The sequence below is a fragment of the Excalfactoria chinensis genome, chromosome 3 (genome assembly GCF_039878825.1).
Source record: "Excalfactoria chinensis isolate bCotChi1 chromosome 3, bCotChi1.hap2, whole genome shotgun sequence".
Lineage (NCBI taxonomy): Eukaryota > Metazoa > Chordata > Aves > Galliformes > Phasianidae > Excalfactoria > Excalfactoria chinensis.
Window position 1 is genome coordinate 68,598,955 of NC_092827.1, and position 25,712 is coordinate 68,624,666.

Below are 25,712 nucleotides of genomic sequence, written 5' to 3' on the forward strand. Positions count from 1 at the left end.
CAATGCCTCTGAAAAGTCTCTGTTTTTTTTCTTTTTAAATTGTTTGTGAATGATCTAAGGAAGCTATTTGGGGAAGGAGGGGAGGACTTCAATCTGTTTTTTCATGCCTTTTATGCATGCACTGTGTTGTGTAGTTGTTAAGTATGGTCTCATTTTGTGTGGATGCTAGATATTCTACAGCATGAAGTAACATTTTCGGTGTTCTCAGGATGATTCTGTATCTGCGTTACTGTTTTGTGACACCCATTTGTCTGCAGCTGATTTTCAGCATGTTGTTTACATCAGTCTTGAGTTGATGACCAGTTGAGAAACATCATTCCCTTCATTCTTTTTTCCATTCTTTCTTCCTTTTTTTCTTTTTTTTTATTTTCCTTTTTCTTTTGCGGGGTGGAGTTTGGGTGTAGGCGTTTTCCCTAATCAGCTGTATTCCATGCTTAATTACAGGTCCTGTCCAGTCTTGTTGCTGTGATTTTAGGTATCTGAGGGGGTATGATTTGGTGCAATTATTTTATATTCTGCTGCAACATTAGTTTACATTTTTGGAACCTACAGTATTTCTCTTCTTCGCCTTCTCTCCTGCACGCCTCTCTTGTAAAAATGTAAGTATTAGTTCAATGACGGACTTGTAACAGGAGAGGTTTTTGAGTAGAAAGGCTCTGTTTTACAGTATAGATTAGTCCTTCTTGGCTTCTAAAGATTTTCTGCTTACTATACCTCGGTCTGTTCTGTTGCTTATCTTTACTCCTTCTTTAAAAGACAAATGATTCTGCAAATCTAGCAATACTCTGGTTATTGGGGTGCTTTTTATTTTAAAAACACTTGGGTTACATTTGTGAGCATGTGTCTCTCTAAGACAAGAATATTTTTAAGGAACGTTTTAAACTGAAATTACGTGTACTGAGAACTGATGTCTCTACATGAGATGTCTCTAGACCACTTACTAAAAACAAGCAAACTCCCGAGCAATTGAGACTGCTTAAATATGATTGCACATGCAAGCAGCATTCCAAAATCAGCCAGTGCTGGGGTTTGTTATGGCAGGGTTTTCACGCTGTCTTGCAGGCAGCATTTCTCAAGTGTCCTCCTAGATAGCAGAGTGTGTTCTTTCTAGGCCCTGAACTTGTACCCTTCTGCTTCACAAACCCAAATTACAACTACTGTTTTGGGGAATTTATAGCTATATACAAAAATAACAACAAAGAGGAATTCTACTTTTTCACTCCTATCTTTTCATCACTTATTGCATATTTCAGTCTAAGCATGTCAGTCTTATGTAAAAAGCCTGAAAGTGCAAGTTCTCAACAAAATCAGGAAGCTCTTGCTGAATAGCTGCCTTTGCAGCCTGGCATGTTCATGTACTCTTTGAAGGGATTCGTGTGGCAGTGCATAGTGACCTCTGCTTTAGAAGATGGGTTGTAAATTAAAAGAAACTTTGAGACCTTTGATTACTTCCATTTTGATCAGCTTTTAAAATACATTGCAACAGCAAGTTATTGTTGGAATGAGATATAGAAAGAAAGGCTTAAATCACACTGGACAGCAGGAGAATAAAAGAAAATTATAGCCAAAATGTTTAAGGATCTACTTACTGAAAGCATTAGTTTGTGACCTTAATCTATAATTTAATTTATATTGTGCCTGTATTTTTGGGCATGTTTCTTTGTTTTTCTTTTTTCCCCAAGATGTAAAAGGAGATGGGTATTACTCCCTTACTCTTTTGCAGATGTTGTTTCTTAGTACCTTTGACTGTATGCATAGGATGACTGTATGCGTGCTGGTGGAATTTAATGCACAAAGTAGCAACTTCCATAGTTGAGTAATAAGTAATGGTTGTCCTGGATAATGATGGACTGACTAACACCTCCCAAAAACTCCAACACAGAAGGACTAGAAAAATCTGTAGAATTCCTCCCCAGCCCGTATTGGCTCTTGGTACATGAAGTTAAGACTGCCTTCCCTAAAAGAGGTTAATCTTTTTGGCAGCATGGAAAATTACTGACTGTTAAAGGCTAAAACCGTAGATGTAACAAAAATTAATGTTGCAACGCAAGTTTTTTATAAAAGATTATTTCTTTTTAGTTAATTTTATTATGATTCTGCTTAACTTTAGAATTCATGCCAAAATAGGTATAGAATAGTCTGAACCAGGGAATTCCTTGAATGAAAAGCAACCTTCACCTGCTGGGAAAGTGTAAGATTATTTTTAAGAATATTAAAGAAACAACCTTCAGTAGAATTTTTCCGTCATATACAAAACTGCAGAAAATGTTGTGTCTATTATTGTCAGAAGTATAACTGTTTTAGCATGAAATTGGTCTTAGAAGGTTTGAGCGTATGACTGGATGTATAGATTAGACTGAGGAAAAAGTGGGAAATGATTGAGAATCCTGACATTTTTTACTTTTTTTGCTTTTTTTAGGAATAAACAATACTACTTAGCTTTTAATTCATTGTTAGTCTGGTGAATTCATTAATTTCCTGAGATTTTCATGATAGCTAAAATTGCTTAGATAAACAGAACACTGCTATTTAATTCTAACTGCTTCCTGTAAGAAGTATGTTCTGTTTGTGCTGAAATTGTGTAGTTTATTGGTTTTTGTTTCTTTATTTACATATTCTAATGGTACAAGGTTTTGCACAATGCTGAATGACTTTGAAGAAGAAGGCAGTGATAGAAAAATATCACTGGTTATATTCTTCTGCTTGTCGCATCTGCTGTAGTTGGGGTTGTACTTCTAGTACTTGATGGTACTAGGTGGGGTACATGGAAGGAATGTTGGATATGAAGGGGTACCTAATGCTTAACAGCCCTTTCTGTAAAGAAGTGTTTTCTGATACCCAACCTAAACCTCCCCTGGCACAACTTGAGGCTGTTTCCCCTCATCCTGTCACCAGTGAGAAGAGACCAACCCCACTCTCGCTGTAAGCACCTTTCAGGTATTGGAAGAGAGCAGTAAGGTCTCCCCTCAGCTTCCTTTTCCCCAGACTAAACAGCCCCAGTTCCTTCAGCCTCTCCTCATAGGGCATATTCTCCAAGCCCTTCACAAGCCTTGTTGCCCTTCTTTGGACCTGCTCCAGCACCTCAATGTCCTTTCTGTACTGAGGTGCCCAAAACTGAACACAGTACTCAAGGTGAGGCCTCACCAGTGCATCTAGGAAACTGAAATGTCTGGAAAGGTGTATGGCCTGAATGCTCTGGTGAGGTGGTGGGGTGTTGTTTTTTTGTTGTTGTTGTTGTTGATCTTTTGTTTGACTTTGATGGAGAAAGGATTGCTTGTTTTCCTCTGGTTCAAACTTCTAGTCCAAAGTGAGATTTAGATGATACTAGTGTTTATAGAGAAGTGGCTTCAGGTTATATTTTGAGTCCTTGGTGTCCATATCTTTTCAGCTAGCATGTGACAGTATGGTAGGATTGCGTCTAAGTCATACTGAATTTGGTTATTTGCTACTGGAGAAGAGGTGCAAGATGACTGAAGTAGAGTCAACTCTTTAAGGCATTCACTTTGACATGGGAAATCCTCAGGAATTGCAGTACATGGTTGAACACGTACTTGTTTGTTGTTGATTAAATAAGGTACCAGTATTCTGAAAAATAACCATTTAAAAATTACTTTTTGTAGTTATGGAGTGTTGCTGTGGGAACTGCTTACAGGAGAAGTTCCTTACCGTGGCATTGATGGCCTCGCTGTGGCTTATGGAGTTGCTGTCAATAAGCTTACTTTGCCCATTCCATCCACTTGCCCTGAACCATTTGCAAAACTAATGAAAGGTATATATATTTGTGTTTTTTTTCCACTTATATATTTAAACAGTTAAGGGTTTGGGTGTGTATCCTTGCCTGTAATAGTCATAGGATCCAAAATAAACACCATATTTGATAATGCACTGCATATAAAATATTTTCTTCTTTTTGAGGCAATCTGGTATTACCGACTGTTGAACGCTTCTGAACAAGTCATGCAGCATTACAGTACACCACTTAAGTTTTTCAGTGGTCACAGAGTATACTTTATCCCTAATTTTAATGATTTCTTTTTACACTCAAATTGCATTGATTTTCCTAAAATGTGAGTCAATGCAAGATAAATATGATAAATTCCCAAAGGGAAGAACTGCAAATAGCATTTTCTCATTATTTTTTCCTGAAAGTAAAAAAGGTGAAAAAAATCTGATTATTAACAAAAAGCAGTCTTGAATAAGGTAGGTAGGTATCAATTACAGAAACAGAAGCCTTGCAGATGAAGGTTATAGTGCGTTATAACTTAAGGTACAAAAGCAAACAACTGGAAATTCATTTTATTCTTCAAAAAGTTACATGTACTATTAAGCACTGATGGGATTCTAATAATTTCTAGAATGCTGGGAACAGGACCCTCATATCCGACCATCGTTTGCCATAATTCTTGAACAGCTTACTGCCATTGAGGGGGCAGTAATGACTGAAATGCCTCAAGAATCTTTCCATTCCATGCAAGATGACTGGAAATTGGAAATCCAGCAGATATTCAATGAATTGAGGACCAAGGAAAAAGTAAGTTCATTTTCCATTTGCATGGCAGTAAAGGAATGGTATGTGTGTTGTGATACAGCAGATGTTTGAATTGTGGCTTTTCAAAGTAATGCTGGAAACCTGATTTAGTTGGTGAGACACAAGTGAGAGGCTAAACTACATTAGAGAAGATTTATTCTCATTATAACAAGTTGTTAATTTAATTACCTATGTTTGTTGGTGGATGTATTATTCTTAAATTCCATTTAGGTTTCTCGTCAGTATTTTTTGGCAGCATTTTAATCAACTTGCAGCAAGCTTAATTAAGGACAAAAGGTCTTATTGATTTTCTTGGATTGCATACACTTTGCTCTTCTCCTTTTTTTCTGTAACGAATTCAATACAGTTCTGAGTGCTGAAACTGTAATTAGAGGTACTTCAGTTGAACGAAAACATTACATTTATCAGGGAAACAGTATTATTGTTGTGAGTGAGGGTTGCAGTGTGATTAACTCATTGAGTAATACAGTTGAAAAGGCAACATATCCCCACCTGCTTCCCCAAAGAAAATGGTTTTCAGGTCAGGCTTGTAGATTTATTTTTTTTTAGCATGTTGTTTTTTTTTCTGACTATTTGAATGCATCACTTATAAAACAAGCAAGAGTTTATTATCCTCATTTTTATAGCCACTGCAGGTTTTCATGATTCTTATTTCCATAAATTTAAAATGTTAATAGCTAAGAGTAAATAGCCAGTTTTTTGAGATCACTCTGTTAATATCTCCATTTATCATAAATGTTGTAGTTTAATTATGCCTTTGAGCTATAATGGCTGGCCAGTCAATTCTTATTCTATTTCATTTAGGAGCAAGGGCAGTACCAAATGTGAAAATTTTATTAACAACCATAGTCTTTAATCAGCTAGACCTGTTCTTGTTTTCTTATAGGCAAGCTGGCTGGCCTTAATTACATTGTTCTTTAATTTTCATCAGACAGTGCGTATCAAATCTGTCAACCTCAAGGATGTATGTAGTTGGTACCATGCTAGTTATCCTCTGTGCTGTTGGGGTTTTTGTTGTTGTTGTTTTCCCTCCCTCCAGGGTATTATTAAATGTCAAGGCTGCCAGTCCAGAATCTTTTGGCTGTTTCTCCTTAAAACTCTGGGGTGCAGTGTCTGAAAATATTTGTCTTTATGTTTTGCTTTTAGTTGTCCTTTTGAATCTCAGTTAGAAATGTTTCTGGCAGAAATGGATGCCTTCCTTGTAGATCTCTTGCAATAATACAGTTGCCTAGTATACATCGTTATTTTTCATTAAGCAAATATGTAATAGGTACAGAAGATTACTGAGATTCAGGAATCTGTAGAGAAATTCTTATAAAACAGTCATTTAAATATTGACAGTGCCCCACAACTCTTACCACCAAATGCCAGAGATGGCTACTTGTGGCCTATTAGTTTATGTTGGATGTGGCATTATGGATCTTCTGTAGTAGAATCATAGAATTACTCAGGTTGGAAGAGACCTCGAAGATCATCAAGTCCAACCACAGCCTAACCATAGTACCCTAACTCTTAACAGCCCTCTGCTAAGGTAGTAGCATCAGTGCATGTGATTATTCAGATTTGTCAGTCACTGCCAAGTCTGTAGTATCCTCAATAACAGTCTTCCTTATTTCCAATCTGTCTTTGTTTCTACCCTCTGGTTTTCCCTTCTCCATTTCATGTCATAGAACTGAGCATGTGTTAGCCATATTATCTATACGCTCCCTACCTACAGATTGTTGGAGGTGGGCTATGTGTCCCTCTAGCTGTCAGATTTCTTCCTTTGCAGCTGAATTATGGTCCCTCTACAAAGAGAAGATACTCTCATTTTCATTAGCTGTGAGGCCAACAGCCACTGCCAGAACCTACCATAGGGCCTAGCTCTTTTTTTCCCCTACAGTAAGTGCTCAACCAACCATTTTCTCCTTTTTGCTGTGGGAGCACTTGGAACAAGAAAAGGCATTCCCATGCAGGTGTGGGTGTTAATTTTCTGTAGGTATTAGTCCAGTACGAGATTTTCTTTTGAAGAAACTCATACTGACTAAATCAAGTATTAGTTAGCACAGATTTTTGTGGGAAGAGTTATATTTTTGGTGTAACAGTGAATTAAGCCTAATTAGGGAGAGGAAAAGATTAATGAAATTTACTTCTCATATGCCAAATTAAGTGCACTTCCAAAGGCATCTGCCCTAATTAGGTAAACTTGTTGAAGAATGAAAGCATGTAACTTTGACTTAGACAAGTTATTCAAATGTTTGTGCTTGCTTAATTTAGCACATTATCAATTTTACTGACAGGTACTAGGGAGAGAGTCAAGTTTATGAAGCATTTATATAATTATTATAATAAAATGAAGAAAGAACAACAACAACAACCCTGTGTGGAGTCTCTTTCCCTATGAAAGAGAAACTTCTGTAGCTGGAGGAATTTCCTCAAGGGCTTGCTGTAAATGAGTGATGGTGACACCCACTTCAAGAAGAGATTACAATCTTTTGTGATGAGCATTCTTGAGCAACTTAAATATAGAACTCTTTCCTAGCTTCCTTATAATGAGTGTTGTAATTGGAGAGTGGTGTAGAAACATTGCATAACTAATTGCAGTAGGTCTATCTTTAATTAGTTTATTTGGAAAAGACTAAATACTAAAACTCGCAATGAGGAAATGCTTTCATTTTCTAGATTGTCTGTCTTTTCTGTACCTTCAGTTTTTTCCTCATTACTGAGCTTTATGTCCTGGGGTTGAGGATAAGAGGTGCATACTCAAGAGTATCTCCCAAAGCTTCATAGTAATAAACATCCTTTCTGTTTTAAACTCTGATGTACCTTTATCCTAAATTTGAATTCATTTGTCTTCTGCTTCCAAATCTTTTAGTTTGTTTCTTCAATTTTGACTGGGCAGAAGGAAGAAAAAAGGAAAAATCTGTCAGTAACCTCTAAATTAAAAAGTGTTAAAAGTTATTAAACACCCAAAATTTTACTTGCTGCTGGCATGAAGACAGGCCCCTTTGAATTCCCAAGAGGCATAATCACCTTTTGCCAAGGTGTGTATGTTAAGAAGAGTGGATTTAAAAGGAAAAAATATATACTTTTTTTCTAAAAAAAAAAAAAAAGTTCTGTTGAAACAGGCTCACTCCAACTTAGCAAGTTGTCTAAAATGTGTCTGCCAATTAAATTAAATCTGAAACCAGTGATAAGCAATATGTGTATGCTAATTGTAAAGAGAAAAAAACAAGTATCTCTGTGAGGAGCAGCTGCTTCTCACTGAACCAGGGTTTAATTTGATTCAGTGGTAACCTGTCTTTCTGAAATCCCACAGTCTTTTAGACAGGAGCAGAGGGGGATACTTTTTGCACTTGTTTGAGAACATCAAACTGATATTTTTCAGAAGCCACCTTATTCTGAAGAAAATGGGTGTTGAAAGAGCAGAATATTTGCTTTATGCTGGTAGTCTTTCAATAAAAGCTGGACATTAGATGGGGAATAGTGCTACTATATGATGTTGGTGGATATTGATGGCTAGAAATATGCAGTCTGTTCTTCTTTTATAGGAAGAATGTACGGTAACTGAATGAATAAGTTTTAATTAGGGAAAAAAGATACCTAAATATCTAGAACTCTTAGTATAGCTTGATTTCCATTGTTGAATTTCTGTTTTCAGCCAAATTTCAATTTGGACAGATTTTACATAATCATCCATTAAAAGGAAAAAGTTATCTAGTGAGAGTATCAGTCACATTGTAACTTCTTTTCTCATTGCTTAAATTTCAAGCATATTTTGACAGGTTGTTTTTCTTTTTTCTTTTTCCTTTTTTTAAGTTTAAGATAAAGATCATTTTATGATTGTAGGATTACAGCTTTTTACCCTTGGGAATTTATTTACCCTAAAAATTAATGAATCTTTTTGATAGAGCTTTTCCTTCCGAGAAGAGAGAAAAGAAAGGCAAAAGAGCAACTATTGCATGGGCTTGATACTTTGGGAGACCATGTGGTGCAATTCAGTGACTAGCTACTTGATGCTACACAGATACCTGCTGGATTTTAATTAAGAAACAGCTGTCTTCTTAGTTTATCCTATTACACTAATTCTCATTCATTATAATGCTGATTGCTTTTTCAGATAGAAAAAAGCCTAATACATGGCTGAAAAACAGGAAAGGTTAGGAAAATGAAGATGAATGTATTCACTTGTGTTTTCATCAGGTCATTCCTTTTTATTTAGTGTATGGAAGTTATCAAGGAGCAGCCCTCGTGGGATGGGAGAGTCTCTGATGTGAAGTACTTAGAGAACATTTTGTGCTAGGCTGTAAGCTGATAATCTTTGGTTTGATATGTTGTCCCCATTACCATTGCTTACCTAGCTTAAGTATCTCAGGCTAAATTCTTTTAAGGAAATCTGTATAATGCTTGTTTGCATCCCAATATAGAATCTTCAGTCATGCAGAATGGTGGACTGTCAGGTCGTATGTGCATGTTAAGTATATATAGTGCATTGTGAAAGCAGATAAGGAAATACAACTTACTGAATACTTGCAATATCCTTTAATACAGATTTTACATTGTTACATGGTTTCATTTGTGCAAATCTTATTTTAGGAGCTTCGATCACGAGAAGAAGAGCTGACAAGAGCAGCTCTTCAGCAAAAATCTCAAGAAGAACTGCTTAAACGGCGTGAGCAACAGTTAGCAGAACGTGAGATAGATGTATTGGAGCGTGAACTGAACATCATGATATTCCAGTTAAATCAAGAGAAACCCAATGTGAAGAAGAGAAAGGGCAAATTTAAAAGAAGCCGGTTAAAACTTAAAGATGGACACAGAATTAGTTTGCCTTCAGGTTTGCAATTTTCTTTTAAGTTTGCAATATGCATTATGATTAAATGCACAGGCTTCAGTGGTTAAAATTTCCAGTATTGCCTGGTATTTTCATTCATTTCTAGTTTCTTCTACCACAAACAAGTGCAAAGAATATGGTAAGAATCGCTTTTACATGCTATATTTTTTTTAATTAGTCCCCATCTCAGGGGAATCTTTCACCTGATTCAATCAAATCTACTGTTTCTGGAGGGAAAGCATGAAAACCAAAAGATCTGAAGATCTGAACTTTCAGATTTTTGCTGTCTTTGTGCCTCTAGAGAACTACCTTTTTATCACATCACAGGACTTCATATCAAATATAACTGTTTGCCTTAAGCTTGCGAGTATCTAGTGGAAAAATAGTACTTCATAAAGACATAAAATATAAATTTAGTAGGTGTAAATATGTTTAAATAAAACCATTGTGGAGGAGGTGCATTTGTGCATTTTTGATCAGAACATTCTGCTGTCAGACTGATTGTGTTGCCTTATTAATATTGCCACTAGATGTCACTAGGCAAACTCAAGATTATGCCCATGATTTGCAAGCCTTCACCAATGTCAGTAGTACTCTGGGATAGGCTGGATCCTTCCAGTAGTTTCCCGGTTTGTCAATTTATTACCAATGCCCCATGAGCCTAATGGCACGTTAACTCGGTGTGGACCAAACTGTAGCTGTCTGGTAGCTGGGAAGAGACAAAGAATGCATGAATATTTAAGCGTATTGGTTTAAGTTGAATCACAAGCTTAAACTTAATATTTGTTTCTTTTTTCCTGATTCTGCCTCTACCTTATCTGAAAAAGTGATATATCAACAATTTTATCCAAAATACTGCTTAGTTGTCAAGAATCATGCAGATGAACTTGTCCTTGAGGCAGTTCTGTTGTAAGAAAAACATTCAATCTAATTGCATTGTTGATAGAGATTAGAGAAGGGCATATGATCAAACTTCATTACATTATGTTTTTCTTCCTTTCCAGTATATTTTTTTTATTATTTTGATGTAAATATTCGTAGTTCTGTATTTTGGTGTCTTGAATTTCCAGCATGTTGATGGGTATGACCTCTTTAATGAAACATATTTGTTTAGCTTTTGTGACAGCCCAAACATTTGAATAACAGCTGGCAATCTGGATGTGTCTCAGTTTTGGATCCAACTGAATGAGGCTCCTTTTGTGGGTGTTTCTGCAAACCTTTTGTATGGAGTCTGTGAGAGTGTGAAATCATGCCTGTTTGAAAAGGAGATCTGATTTGCTGAATTAAGGATCAGAATTTGTCATCATATTTAGTTTGAACATCTCTTTTGTTATCAAATGTAACTCATTATATAATTTTAATTGATTTGGTAGTACAACAGTACAATCTACTGAAGATTCTTTATTTAGAACTTTTTTTTTTTAATTATTTCTAATAGATTTCCAGCACAAAATAACGGTGCAGGCATCTCCTAATCTGGATAAAAGGAGGAGTTTAAACAGTAACAGTTCTAGTCCATCAAGTAGCCCCACAATAATTCCTCGTCTTCGAGCTATACAGTGTAAGTCTCCAACATGTCTGATCGTTTGTCTAGTCAATACAGAATGTCTGTTTTATATTTTCACTGAAACACATTATTTCAGACAGGTTTCTGTTCTCCAGGTTCCTTAACTTGTTCTAACTTTTGCAAGCTGTTGTTTGATAGGAAAGGAAAATCTTGCTAAAATGCTGACTGATTTTCAGCAACTCAGAGTGACTGTGGATGTTTTAAACCATATATTTTGTTAATAACTTCAGGAATTCATTTGAATGAAGGTTGAAATAAAACACAGAACAATCACAATTTACAAAGGCAAAATGCAAAACAAGCTTAGATGGAAAACAATTTTTTATTAAGTTTACTACAGTTGCTAAATGAAATCAGTAGTTGTTCAAAAATATATATATATTCAGAGAATGAAGCAGTTTCATAAGCTGGAAAACTTGAGTATCAAACAGCAACTCAGCTTGCTTAGGAAAAAAGAAAAGTAAACTGTAAGCAAATATAAAAACAGAAGAAAATAAAGATGAAATCTTACCTTCTTAGTTTTTTTATACTCACCCCCCCCTCCCCAAACAAGGAAAAGTAACAAGAATAAAACTAATGGTTCTTGTGCTTGACAACCTACATTATTTTCTGTATAGTGGTGATGGAAGGAATACAGTGGAGGTAGCAGTTATGAATATGGAAGGAAACTTGTTGTGTTTTTATAATAAAGCCCACCTTTATCTTTGAGATAACTGCATGTAGATAGGGGTAAATTCTTAGGTGATTCGCTGCCTGCTTTTATGCTGCCTAATCTACTGTGCAGAGTAGATTGCCTGGTTGCCCTTATTTAAAGTGGAATGTTACACAAGATGGAAAACCCTCAAATTTCTCTCCATTTAAAATCAGTAGAACCAGTTCCTACTGGTTGTTTATGGATAGGGACTAAATATTGTTGCCAAAGGAGTTTCCTCTTAAGGAAAGTACTTCAGAATCTATATCAGATATGCATACGGAGGAGGAGAAATCAATGTGCATGCTGTTTTTTTTGTTTTCCACTGTGTGCTATTTTGTAGCTTGTTTACAGGTTTCTATTTCATTTTTTGAGTCTACTTGAAACTCCAAAACTTGGATAGAAACCAGATCTCTCTTCTTCTTTGGAAATATCTCTGCTTTATGAAGACCTTTTCAATAATTATTCCCTAAAGGTGAAGTGCTGCCTTTTCCAGTTCAGTAAATACCAGAATTGTTATTGTCAGAACTCACACTGTTCATTGGGTAAATACTGTTACTACCCATAAGTTGTATGTAATGGAGCGAGATGGACTGACTCCATCTTGCTTTTCTTAAAGAAAATTTGAGATTGAAGGTAAATTCTATGAGGAGAGCTCATAAAGTGAAAGTGGTAGGTTGTCTTTTTTTTGGGGGGGGGGATGGAGTTTTTTAATCTTGTGAAATATCATGACTACATATAGACAAGACTGTCCTGTTTGATCTTTCATTTTCCTGGTTCTGTATAGAAGTGCTTGGAAGTGCAGTAAATAACTGGTATTGGCACAATTCTGAAAACTTGAGGTTTTGTTTTGTTGATGGTGGGTTTTGTTTTGCTTTATTTTTGTGACTCCTAGCCTGTGTAAATTATAGCAGTGCCAATCTAAATCTTTGCGTAAGTGCTCAGTGCTCCTGGAGACTTTCTGTTCTCCTTGCGCAGGTGTTTGTTTTTGTAGGATTAGAGCACAAAGGATGACATAAAGGCTTTCCTTTAAAAGAAGCACTCTTCTGGTTTTGATTATAGATCACCTAAGTATCTAGGTGAAACAGTTTAGCTTCCACACCCATCTGCACCTGTGCAAAAGAAATTCTTTCCCACAATAATCTTTTAACTTGATTTCACTTATAAGTGTCATTGTTTCTAGAAGACTTATTTGAACAGAGGTGATTTGAACAGGCATTTCTAACAATTGGTTGCTTGATTGCTTCACTTTGTCATCAACAATTCTAGCCTCCAAATGTAAATGCTTTGTATTTTGACATAAAAAATTAGTGAATTATAAATCTTGTGGTTAAAATCAAGTTCAGCTACTTTTAAAAGCTGATTAAAGGAGAAAGTTAAAAAAACAAAAAACAAAACATGTTCAGTAGGTCCTGGAAGTACATAAGCAGCTGTGTGTGGTGAGGGAGGACAAGAGTGCAGTGGTTCAGAAGTGGCTGAACAGCTGGCAAGAAAAAACTACCTCATTAATCATGCTGTGTTATAACAAGCTGAGTTGTTTTTCTCTCGTCTTCATCATAGCTGTAAGCATGCTTGGTTGCTGTCAGGTTACTTCTCCAGTTAGTACATACGGAAGTCTACTTGCCTGGGACTGGTCCTAGAAAGAGGAACCTGTAAACCCTACAGTAAAAACCCTCTATCAAAAGATGCTTGGAGCCTTTTTAGATTTGGGCTTTATGACCAGAAGAAGGGAAAAAGATTCCTTTCTGAAACCAGCTTGACTAAGATCTCTTAATTTTTCTTCAGTGATTCCCAGTACAGATACACACACAGCTAATGGCCGAAGAAACAGTGTATATGTGTACCAGCAAGATGTAGATATCACAAGTGAATATGAACTTCCCAGTGGGGTTATGAAAAAAGGCAAGATTTTATTATGTTTCAAAGGTGCTGGTTCTGTTTAATTTCACAGCTGACCTGAAGTGACGGACTAAGCATTTAATGAAGAACTGATGCTTTTCACTCAAACAAATCATACTTTTAATGAGAAAGAAAACATTATTCATTCTCACAATTGGAATATGATTTCAGTTGATACCAATTGTTCCATAGCGTATTTTTTCTTCGTTGGAATTTAAGTGCTCAGTCTAATTCACTTATCTAAATTACCTAAGTATAAGGTTCTCAGTTAAAGGGAGCAGATAATTTTGTTACTTTGTCTTTAATTTGGGTCTATTGTCAGCTCACAAATTATTTTTCTTGCTTGCTCATCTTTTTGGTTCAATGCAATTTGTGTGGTGTATTTTGTAAAAAAGAAAGTCTCAAATTCTGTTTACTCTTTGTGTTACTGTGTCAGAATGACTTTGTGGTATAGAAAAGCTGTTCTGTCAATGCGTACAAATTATATATATATTTATAGAAAAACTACTTATGTGAAGGTTTTTTTGTGTTTTTTAAATCCAATCTTCAGTAACTTCAGATGAAAGCAACAAAACTTGGGGAAGGAGCACAACTTACCACCAGGAAGAGTTTGAAGAAGTGAAGAGAAATTTTAAAAAGAGAGGTTGTACATGGGGACCAAGTTCAATACAAACAAAGGATCGTGCAGATTGTAAGGACAAGTATGTCTACTGCATTTTGTTTGATAATACTACGCATCCTTGGCAACTACATCACTGTAGTAGATATTCATTGCCTCCCTTTCTTGCCTTTCCTCGACTGACTTAAGGAACTGCCAGCATAGCCCTCAGTAGTCTCTTCCAATGCAATTACATAAGACTGACTGCATATGTGAAGCACAGTGCACACTAGCAGCACCATTCACACTAACAAGCACAGGTTAAAAGAGTTCTGAAAGTCAGTTGGGCACATTTACTTTCAGATTTCTTTTCGGATTGATGATAATTGGAGGTTGGCTGTTTTCTGATGAAAGAGAGATATTCTTCCTTCATAGAATTACTAAAGCCTGTTCTTTTTTTTGTCTGTGTGTGAAAACATCCATTCATTTGCCTGGTTCATATGCTAGGTGGATCCAGACAGTCTTACTGAAACTGGCTTTGTTATTTTTGTTAATTTGAAAATTACTGTTTGTGATTGTAATTTGTGATACTCGTTTCACTTCTTGGAGAGTGTATCTGTTGTCCAGGTTTTCACTGACTTTTGTTCTTCAGTAGAGAGTCAAGGTCCATTTTTCATTGACTTCATTTTTTTAGGCTGTCATATTCTGAAAATTTCTTGTCAGTGTAAACTCCTGATTCTAAGCTACATATTAATTTATAGTCTTAAGTCTCTGCTATTTCTTACATGCTTTTTTTTTTTTTTTTTTTTTTTTTCTCCTCCCTCTGAGAAGCTTTTCTGTTTTCAACTTATGTACTCATTGTTACAGTTTGAAAGGAAAATGCAGTATCTTTCTAAGTGTATATAAGCTCAATATCATCTGAAATACCAAAGTGCCTATCATTGTTTCAGGATAAGACCCCTTTCGGATGGCAGCAACCCTTGGTCAACACTTGTAATGAAAAATCAGAAGGGTGTTCCTTTAGCTTCACTGTTTGTGGACCAAGGTAAGAGCTATGTTTGAAAAAGTAGAAGTTACTACGTAATGGCATTAAATCTGTCCCAGTGTTACAAAGCACATTGAATTCTTCAAATATTATGCATGTTATTAAGAGTTCTAATGCTACAGATACAATTCCAATGCAAATGAAAAAGGAAAAAAAAAAAAAAGGAAAAAAGATTTATGACACTAAGTGGTATAATCTTTAACTTTCTATTCCTAGCAGCTAACAAACAGACATTGTATGAGGTCTGCCATATCATGCAGTTTTTTTTCCACATTTTTGAGTTGTCAGGCTGATCTGTATGTTAGGTCTGCGGTCACTGCTGTTTAGATTCTTCTCTAAACAAATACATCAGCATTTAAATAATCATTAATGACTTCTATTGTTAGTGACCTCTGTGTACTCAGTTTAAAACTGTAGTTAAAACCTGTAAGTCTTCATATGTTTCCAAATCTTAGTTTCCTGCTTTTGGGGTTTGTGTTTGTTTTTCTTTTAGTAATATTTATTATTTAAATGTTCAAGGGGAAAAAAAAGTAGATGAGTTGTTTAGGAGACATTTTGGGATTTACAGGAAACCATGAGGAAAAGAAAGGAATATAATACTACCTTGAAATACAGCTAACAAGATATTGCATTCTATTTCCATTCCTACAATGTGCTGTAGCTATGCACATTGCACTATTCATTATAATTTTCACATTTGCGTCTGCTTTCTGTATGACAGGTAACTAAGAAAATAATGCTATCAGGAAAAACAAAACAAGAACAGAGATAGAACTGTGGTATAACTTGTAGCCCAGTAGCTATAGATTTATGTCAACTGGAAGAGGAAATAGTAAGCTGCTAGTAAGGAGATTGGTTGTTTTATCTGAGTGGAAAAAAAATCATGTATGCTGGTAGGATTGTTAAAAATCAGACAAACAAACAAAAAAACCCACAGACCAAGCAGAGAGCAATTCTATAGGTTTAAAAGCATGTACGAAACCCCTGCGTACAGAGATTAAACAAGTTTACATGTTTGCATTTCAAGTATTTCCATGATTCTTCTATACTGCTCAGCAGTTTGTGATAGAATAAATCATGTGGTCTATATGCATGATCCATTTTCTTTGTTGTTGGGTGTGAAATATCACATTTGCCCCTTATTTCAGTTACAATTGGAAAAATTCTAGCAGTTCATTTGATTTTTGGAACACAGCTTAATTGAAAGTGTTGTAAAGAATCTGTTCCAGATCTTCTCAGTCACTTTGTGTTTATTAAATCACTTAACTGTAAAGCATACATGGGAATATTTTTCATAAAATATTTTATATAAAATATTTTTCATATTTTTCAAAAAGCACTACCTAAAGCGTGCAGAAACAGTATTCTGCTGATGGTTGGAAGATATACTTTTCCTTTCTAAAAATTAATCTTATGCGCTAAGGAAACTTAATTTGCAAGCTTCTTGCACTAGAGTTTGCTTTTGAGTTACGCAAAGTATGACATCTGTGGTGAAATAGTACTTCATATATTCTAAAGATTAAATAGGAAACCTGAAAATGTTTGGGCTTAGAATTTACGTTTCTGAAACTTAAAATGCAAGTCTCTCCAATCTTCTGACTACATGTAAGGGGAACCTACTCTAAATCTCAAGATTTTTAATAACTGCAAGTAAGAGGAAATCCCAGTATACATATGCAGATATACGTGTAATAGTTGAATTGTAATTCTGTGGTATGCTGTGCTTTTTTTTAGATGTGTGTACTGATAAGAGACTTCTCCCTGAAGGTTTGGACAGTAAAAGACCAAAGTCAATTAAGTTGCCAAGTCAGGCCTATATTAACCTACCTCTTTGGAAGGATGATCAAGGAGAGAATACAGTAGAACATGAGAGCTTTGAAGAGGGAACCTCTGCCAGTTCTACAAATAGTACTCCTCAAATGACACCTACAAACAGTCTGAGCAGAACACTGCAGAAAAAGAAGACTGATTCAGTTCTTTATGGATGTGCAGTCCTCCTTGCATCTGTTGCTCTGGGCTTGGATATTAGAGAGCTGAACAAATCACAAGGTCCAGATGAACTCTTGCCTAAAGATGAGAAAAAGAAACGTGATGGAATATTTCAGCGTGCTTCAAAATTTCGCAGGAGTGCTAGCCCTACAAGACTGCAGTCCAAAAAAGAGGAAACAGGTATTCCATCCTTAAACCCAGCTGCAAGTACTGTGAATCTTCTCTCTATGCCCTCCATTTCCACAAAATGCCTACTTCAGTCTGACGGTGAAGATGCCTTTGTAAGCAGTGTGCTTGGTGATTGTGATCCACGTAATTCTAATGATGACTTTTTATCTGAAACGTACGACAATAAAAGAGAACAGAGAATACAGATGGCTCCTAATACAGTTTCCGCACGATTAAAAAATCAGCCTTTTAATCTAGATCTGCAACAAGAGTCTCAAAAAGTTCCAAATGCTTCCTCAACAAAGTTAAGTGTGTTGGGTCATAGACGAACATTATCGGATGGGAACAATTTTCACACCACAGGTAGGTGACTGAGAACTTAAAATGTTGGGGGGATTGTTAACTTCAGAAATAGAAAATGTAGGGAAACTAACCATTCACTAATGATTCGCTGGGTCTTTGTTATGTGTTCAAAGCTCAGCATTCATAAACGCATGCAGTTAAGCTTTTAGTGTCCAAACACTGAGCTGTCTGCATTTGGAGTAGTGTCCTGTTACAGGGGAAGGTATTATTAAGATTCAAGTGGATCAGTTATTTTCTCAGGTATTGCAGAAACAGATTTCAGTAGCTTTTTTGTCAGCAATAACGTGCTTTTTGTGTGTGGACTCCATGACACTGACAAAAATCTACACTTGTTTCACAGTCTGCAGATGTGAGGGAATTAGCATCACTATAGTACTGAACATTTTTATGTTCAAGAAGAGAGAATCTAATACGATTTGATTTGCTTGTTTAACCTAGGAGTTGTCACATACTCAGCAAATCTTTGGGCTAAGCTGCTGATTAAAAAATTTAAGCTAAAAATGACTTTAGATTTGGTTAAGGTCTAAGTGGATTTTTTCATGGTTAATAAATTTTTGAAAAGAACAGGAGTTCTAAACTGCTGTGTTGATGTTCTGTAGTGACTTAAATGTAGTATCCTTTATGGCACTCTGTGCATATGTAATTATTCATAATAACCTGACAAATACTGATGGCTGTATTCCACTGTTAATATTCATCCAAGAACTGGATGATTAATGCTTTTTCTTGTTTCTAATAATGAAATAGAAATTGTTATAGTCTCTAACAGAAAGTATAAAAGAAAGATTTCTTTGAGCACTGCTGGTCCTTCCTTAGGAAGTTCCCCATAATATGTAAATGAATGTCTTCATTTCTTGCTAAGAAAAAAAAGAAATCATTAATGCTTGTGGTAATCTGGTTTTGTAAATGGCAAAGAAATCAAGGAGCCACAGAGTTTAAACACTGCTCTTATTTGTGTGTTTGTCTGACCTTTTCATTCCTTCAGCTAATGGATTTGTTGATGATGTTTCCAAGTTGCCTGGAACTCTACATTCTCCGTCTCTTCAAAGAAGCAGCAACCACTGTGGTGTTTCAAATGAAAAACAAAGAGCTATGAATATTATATCAAGGCCTCGACCCTCTTCTGTTAGAAGTAAAATTGATTCATGGCAGATTCTTCCGCATATTATGAAACCAAATTCTAAAGACTCCAAATGCTTAGAGGGCAATAGAGATTCAGATGTTCACCTTTTGCCAGACACTGAGGAAAGAACTAACTGCCACATGCCCTCGTTACTTGATATTGATGTGGAAGGTCAAAATAGAGACTGTACTGTGCCTTTATGTCGAATGAAGAGCAAAACATGCCGGCCATCTATATATGAACTGGAGAGAGAGTTTTTGTCTTGAGTGCCTTTCATTTTAAATATCTTCATTTCAAAGGAGAACAAATATAAAATTCCTGTCAACCTAATGCTTTATGCTGCTGTTGGTTTGTTTGTTTATTTTTTTTATGTACTGTAACAAATAGTACCAAAATTATCAAAATGGGCAGCTAATTAAGAAAGTCTAATAGGTGCCTTCTTCAAATAGAATCCCAACTAGTAATCCTAGAAGCACAATACTTCTTAACAAAGTTGCTGAGCATATTTTGAATGATTAAAATAACAAACCCATCTTCCTCTGCAGTGTTACATTTATTTTCTATAAATTTGAATTTTTTTTCCTGGAAATTTAACTTTGCACATTGAAAAACCGAAGGACATATGGTAATGTTGTCTTCAGTCGAGAAGAATTCAGTATAAGGAGTTATCTGCAGCTAGCTTCTATATGCCCTTTAGGATTATAAAAGGGGTCAAGGGTTTAAGATGCCAGTGTAGAGAACTGTTCACTCCCCATTAATGACTGGTTACTCTTCAGCACGTTATACTGGAGTTGGTTAAGGACCAGCAGCTGCATTTGCAGTGTTTGCCCTTGGTGTTTGAGAGAACTTTCAACTGTGTGCATTAATTTCTTCAGAAAGCTTTACTGCTTATGTAAACACTTGGGTTTTCAGCCACTATATTGATTTGAGAGAGTAAACTTCAATATTTTGATTGGATTAAAGGTATTTGACATGCTTTCTAATGTGAAACAACATTCCTTGTAGGTAAGGATACACTGGAACGTAAATATTTGTACTCTTAACTTTTTGAAGACTGCAGTGTTTGCACTGAAAAGAATTTGTTCTTGGCTTGGGATTTTTTTAAACTTTTTTTTTTGTGTGTGTGTGATGGAGAGGATTGTGCCCTCCAACCCCTCTTTATTTTTTAAAAACTCTGCTGCACTTTGTATTGGAAAAAATTGATGGGATTAAGAATGACTGATTTTTGGAGTTCAGGTGATTCAACGGTGCATTTTACTGCACTCAAATTTTAGGGCAGCAAAAACCTAGCGTTGATGTTTTCATTATAATCTCTGAAGCTTTCCTTCCAGAAGTTACTACTGATCTTAGAAATCAAAGGGCAGAGAGATGTGCTTGCCTGGTTTTCAGAGATATAAAAGTTTCATAAAATTCCATATAGTTAATTGAGGTGGGAAGCTTAGCCTTGATTAACAAATAAAAAGCCTTAACTGATTGTTTACAGTTTCACTAAGTGAATAAGTAAAACCAAGTGTACAGTCTCTTTTATTTGATGAAAGCGTTTCTAGAATTAAATTATATTCCACTATCTGAAATCTGCATTTGCATATCTTTTGATCAATATTCATCATAACTAAACTTAGAACACATTAGATCAGAACTACCATGTACTTCTCAGAGCAGTACTTTGCTGAGGCTTTTGTTATTTGTGCTGGGGTCTGGGAGTTCAAGTGTTAAATAGAATACACATTTACTTAAAAGCTTCAAAGCCAGGAGATTAAAAAAGGAAAGCTTCTATTCTAAGGCTGGTATGTGCAGTAGGTTGGTTATGTTGAGAATGATACAAAATCATGAAACTGAAATCATGTGGAGCAGAACACAGATAAATATCACTTCCCAACTACCAAAGTATAAGTAGAAAAGGATTTCCTTTAGGGGTAGTATTTTAATCAAAAGTGAAGACAAATAAATTAGTTGTCTGTAAAACTCCATGCCTGCATAGCAGATTATTACATTTTGTTCCAATGCTGTTATTTCAGTAATCTTATTTCCTTATCCACGTTATTCAAGTTGCGTGCTGTTCTTTGACTTTTCTTTAAATTCAGTTTCATCATTACGCTTCAGTAGATGAAATCTATCCCACTTTTGATAAAAAGAAAAAATGTTTTTGCAGAGCAGTTGTGTAATGCACATGGATCAAATCTTGAATCTATTTTGCTAGTCCATTTATCTTCAGGGCATAATTAGAAATCTAGAACATTATGTGTATTTCAGCTCCGATCAGTTACTCTGATGCAACACTTCAGAGCAAAGGAGCTGACTGTATTACGTTTCTAAAGAAAGTGTCTCTGTTTTGCTTTCTAAAGGAAAATCTCAGGTGCTGAACTAATTCTGACTTATAAACTTCTGTACTTTAAAGGTTTATATCACTTGTGGAATTTTGCACCATTTGTTTTGTCAGCTTAAAATGCTCTTTGTGGGCTATATTGTTTTCACCTATTAGTGGTTTATCTCATTGTTAAACCAAGATTTCTATTTCTGTTCAGTGGATAATTTTGCGTGAGAACAGGTCATATTATGACCAGCCCGGTGTATGATAATTAATTCAGAAGTATGTATTCCACCTCTCATTCTGAGAGAGCTTAGGTAAGCCGTCTGAATTGTTTTTCTTTTGTAATGCAGTCTTTCTAAGCTTTAGTCTATAGAACTTTATTGTTTTTAGTAGTTTCATAGGCCAGTCTTCACTGAAATTATAAAAGAGAAAAATATTGCAGTCATAGTTTTGCAGTCTCTGTTTCACCTGTCACCAGAAAAGCTTTTTATGACGTTAGAGCTATCTGGTATGCTTTAAGTAATCTGTCTTGTTTGAAGTTATATTTATTTCAATGTAGGTGAATAGTCTGACCAAATAATAAATTATGTTGATTGTTTTAGCATAAAACTGAAGGTGCTCACACTACAAGGATTAAGATAAACACTTGACGTGCTGTTTTACAAAACCTGATGATTTAAATGTTTTTATTTAAAAAATAAAGAAATGTTTTGTAGCTACTGTACTGCAAAGTGACCTGCATTTTCTTGCAAAAGATATATTAATGGTATCTTAACTTTTACAAATGAGTTCTCAAGGGAATAGCCAGGAACTGTAGACTATTGCCAGCCTGTTCTTGGAACATTAGAGTGCAATTGTTAACTTAAGATTAATTATCCAGCTCGGCAGGTGAATGTTCTTGTTGTTCCTAGTAGTTGATGTGGGCAGAAACGTATAGTGTGAGGTTTTTCTTTCTTCATTGTGAGCATTTATATTTTGGGGCTGTTATAATGGTAGCTGTGTATAATTGAGTTGGTAGAGCAGTAGTTAAATTGTATAAATGGAGTTTGCACCTGATTGAGCATCAGAAATACAGGTAAGGATTTATTTGTGTGGTTGTTGTTAAGACAAATGGAGCAATGATTTTTCTTGTAATATTTTCTGTGACCTTCTTTTGTGAACTTTCCTTTTCCTTTTCCATTCTCTGCGTTCCATCATGGGCTTGTTAGCCCCCCCTTTGAGTATGGAGAAGAGGAAGCAACAGCATAATGAAGTTTCTGGTGGTGCAGAGAAATTCCAAGCTGTGAGCCCAATCTTACAAGGACATCGTGTGAAGATTTCAGTGAGGCTAGTGAGGTAACATACATTCGTATAGCCAGTGAGTGTCAGTATTGAGCCTAGATGTGAGTATTTATAACCCAAGCTGCACAGGCAGTTTAAACTGTAGACAATGTTATAATGATCTGCAGACAGCTGTATGACAATGGAAAAGATCCCATCGCTCATTAGCCACCTCCCTTTTTAATATGACCAATCAGGTTGCTACAGTACATGCAGCATGAGACTCTGGTACATTTTTGATACATGTGTAAGGTACTGACACTTAAGGTTTTGCAGCATTAGATATTTTAAGTTAAGGCCAGAATGCCCTTGCAGGATTGTAAGAGATTTCTTTCTGGTTGTAAGTGAAAATGAGCAAACCGAACTCTAGCCATCTCAGTATTGTTAGAAACCCAGTAAACTGATAGAATAGCTCTTTTCATACAATTTCAGAATATCCTGAGTTTGGTGGATGCTCGAGGATCATTGAGCCCAACTCCTCACTCCACACACAGCTACCCAAAATCTAAACCTTGTGTCTGAGTGTTGTCCAAAAGCTTCTTGAACTCCTGCATTCTGGGGCTGTGACCACCGTCTGTTCCAGGGCCCTGAACAGTGCCTTAACAAGTGTTTTGTTCTAATAAACCAGAGAACAAATGCACAGAGCTTTGCAAGTAGGATGGATTTACTTTATTTCACATATTCACAGAATTGTTTAGGTTGGAAGAGACCTCTAGAGACAATATAGTCCATCCCCCACCGTTAAAGCAGGATCAGCTAGAGCATTTTGCACATGACCATGTGCATTCAAGTTCTAAACAGTTCTACAGATGGAGACTTCACAACCTCTCTGGGCATTCTGTGCCAGTGTTTGATTGCCTTCACTGTGGAAGTGTTTTCTTGTGGTCACGGTGGAGCCTCCTCCAGGCACACCCAGCTCTCTAAGCCTTTCCTCATGGAAGAAGTGATCAAGTCTCAAAAATCTTCCTGGCCCTATACTGGATTTGCTCTGGTAAGCCCATGTTTGTTTGTCTTGTAAAGCAGAGTCAGAACTGGGTGCTTGGGACCACTGAGGAAACAGAAATGACTATTCATTTCTTCCACTGTTTTGCAAATTTTTTATGTCAGATCGGAGTAGGCAGTAGTAGTTTATGAAGCTTAATTCTGTGCTATATTCCAGACTGAAAGCAGTGTTTGTTGCTTCTATTAAAATGCCTCTTATTTTGCCTGATAAATGTTGTCCACAGCTGTGGGACTTGTACAATTCTTTCCCATTCCTAATGAAGAGGCAGTTGTGCTAAGAAGCAGGTGGATCAAAAGCAAGGTCTGTCTGTCAGTAGTCCAGATAAGTCATATGCATTGTCAAGAGATTTTAAGCTGTTTTGAGTTCAAGGCTTTTGATTGTGCTGTGTTATCACTTACAGGCTATTTTGAAGGGTAGAGTATTCACCCAAAGGGAATCCAGTGCTCAGGTGCCTTCTTGATTGGCTTAGAGAAATGAGTATGTATCTTTTTTGTGTGTGTGTTTTCCTAATAGGAGATCAATCTAGGTAATCTTAGATTTACCTGTTTCTCTGAAGTCTGTTTCTAGAAGTATGCTGTGGAATTTGGTTCAGGACTTCTTAGGATTCTGTATGTCAGTCAGCCTTCATCCAATAGCTATTGCTATGGTAGGAAGCAGCACTAAAAAGTTTGTTCATCTTTTAAATGTTCTCTGGATTTTAAAAGCATATTAGGTCTCCCATGTGTACAAACAGGTATACGATAGTCCACCTCAGCCTTTTCTTTAGTAGGATAAGCCCTGCAATTCCTTCTGTGTTTCCTCCTGAATAACATTCTAGAAATTGGATCCATCACTGGGCACTCTACTGCATTCACAGTTGGGGATGGAAGAAATGCATTGCCCAAAAATCTCCAGCTGAGATCTTCCCTTTCATCATCTGTGAGAGCATCAAAAACCTTGTCATGATCAGAATACATCTGCTATTTCTCCCATTGCCAGATGGCTTGTTACCCTGCCATAAAAAGAAATTAGGTTAATTTGTGAAGTCTTGTCAATACTTTCTGTCTATGAGGTGCTTGCATGTCATTCTGGTTGGGTGTTTTTCTGTTTGTTTTTCAAATACTTGAGGGAACACTGGAAGTGAGCTGGCAAGCTCCATTAAAAATAGAGGGGATGGAAGAAGAGGGGTGGGTAAAAAAAACAACTCCTTGCCATCTGCTCTTTCAACAGTCTTTTCAGTGATTCTCAGAAATGACTGCTTTAATCAGATCAGCTTCAGAATTACATTCATCTAGCCCTGTTAATTAGGTAAGTATTTTTCCTCGCTTATCAGGCTTTCCTTAGCATGAGTTTTACCTGCCGAGGTTGAATTCTTACCTTTTTGTGTTGATCGTAATTGTGCTAGTAGCTGCTTAGCATCTGACCCTTTTCCACAAGGCTGATGGAAATCCCATAATTTTATGACTTGTAATCAGACTTTATTTTTTTCAATATGCTAATTGACTCATCTTAATACAATGTCAAAGTCTTTCAACTCTCTTATTCTTACTGGGATGTTATACGTGTACTGCCATGTAAGACTAGAATCATAGAATCATGAGGTTGGAAAGGACCTGCAAGATCACCTAGTCCAGTCATCCTCCCATCACCGTTGCTACCACAAGCTACTAAACCATATCTTGTAGTGCCTCTTGTAACACTGCCAGGGACAGTGACTCCACCACCTCCCTGGGCAGCCATTCCAGTGCCTGACCACTCTCTGAGAGAAGTTTTTCCTTATGTCCAGTCTAAACCTCCTCTGGTACAACTTGTGGCCATTTGCTCAGGTCCTGTTTGTGGCCTGGGAGAAGAGGCCAAACCCCTCCTCATCACAACCTCCCTTCAGGAAGTTGTAGTGTGCAGTGAGGTCTTCCCTGAGCCTCCTCTTCTCTAGACTAAACAATCCCACCTCCCTGAGCTGCTCCTCATAAGACTTGTGTTCCAGACACCTCACCAGTTTCATTGCCCTTCTCTGGACACATTCCAGGGCCTCAGTGTCTTTATTGTAGTGAGGGGCCCAAAACTGAACACATACTCAGGGTGCAGCCTCAAGCTAGTTTTATGTACTCTCTTCTTTCCCCTTGCTATTTTCATAAAACGTTTCTCCTCATTTGTAGGTTGATGTAAAGCTTGCCTTATTATTATCCTGTGTGCCTTTGTCAACTGCACCCGTGCAATCTTTACTTAAAATCCATCTCAATAGATCAACATTCCAGGAGGAGTCCTTGCCTAACAGCTTTACTACATAGGCTCAC

The 25,712-nt window shown here is 36.4% G+C and overlaps 1 protein-coding gene across 2 annotated transcripts in view; it reads left to right on the top strand.

Annotated features, from left to right (window-relative positions):
• The window catches only part of MAP3K21 (mitogen-activated protein kinase kinase kinase 21), a 42,779-nt gene extending 20,946 nt beyond the window's left edge, over positions 1-21,833 (top strand). Inside the window, exons 3-11 of one of the 2 annotated variants that reach the window (XM_072333522.1) lie at positions 3,621-3,769; positions 4,356-4,531; positions 9,125-9,365; positions 10,801-10,923; positions 13,406-13,522; positions 14,070-14,220; positions 15,068-15,162; positions 16,897-17,682; positions 18,668-21,833. In XM_072333522.1, the coding sequence (XP_072189623.1) occupies positions 3,621-3,769; positions 4,356-4,531; positions 9,125-9,365; positions 10,801-10,923; positions 13,406-13,522; positions 14,070-14,220; positions 15,068-15,162; positions 16,897-17,682; positions 18,668-19,071 (2,242 nt within the window). In that variant the 3' untranslated portion in view covers positions 19,072-21,833. The remainder of the gene's footprint in view (positions 1-3,620; positions 3,770-4,355; positions 4,532-9,124; positions 9,366-10,800; positions 10,924-13,405; positions 13,523-14,069; positions 14,221-15,067; positions 15,163-16,896; positions 17,683-18,667) is intronic. The other variant, XM_072333523.1, reaches the window with a different exon arrangement.
• The last annotated feature ends 3,879 nt before the right edge of the window (positions 21,834-25,712 follow it).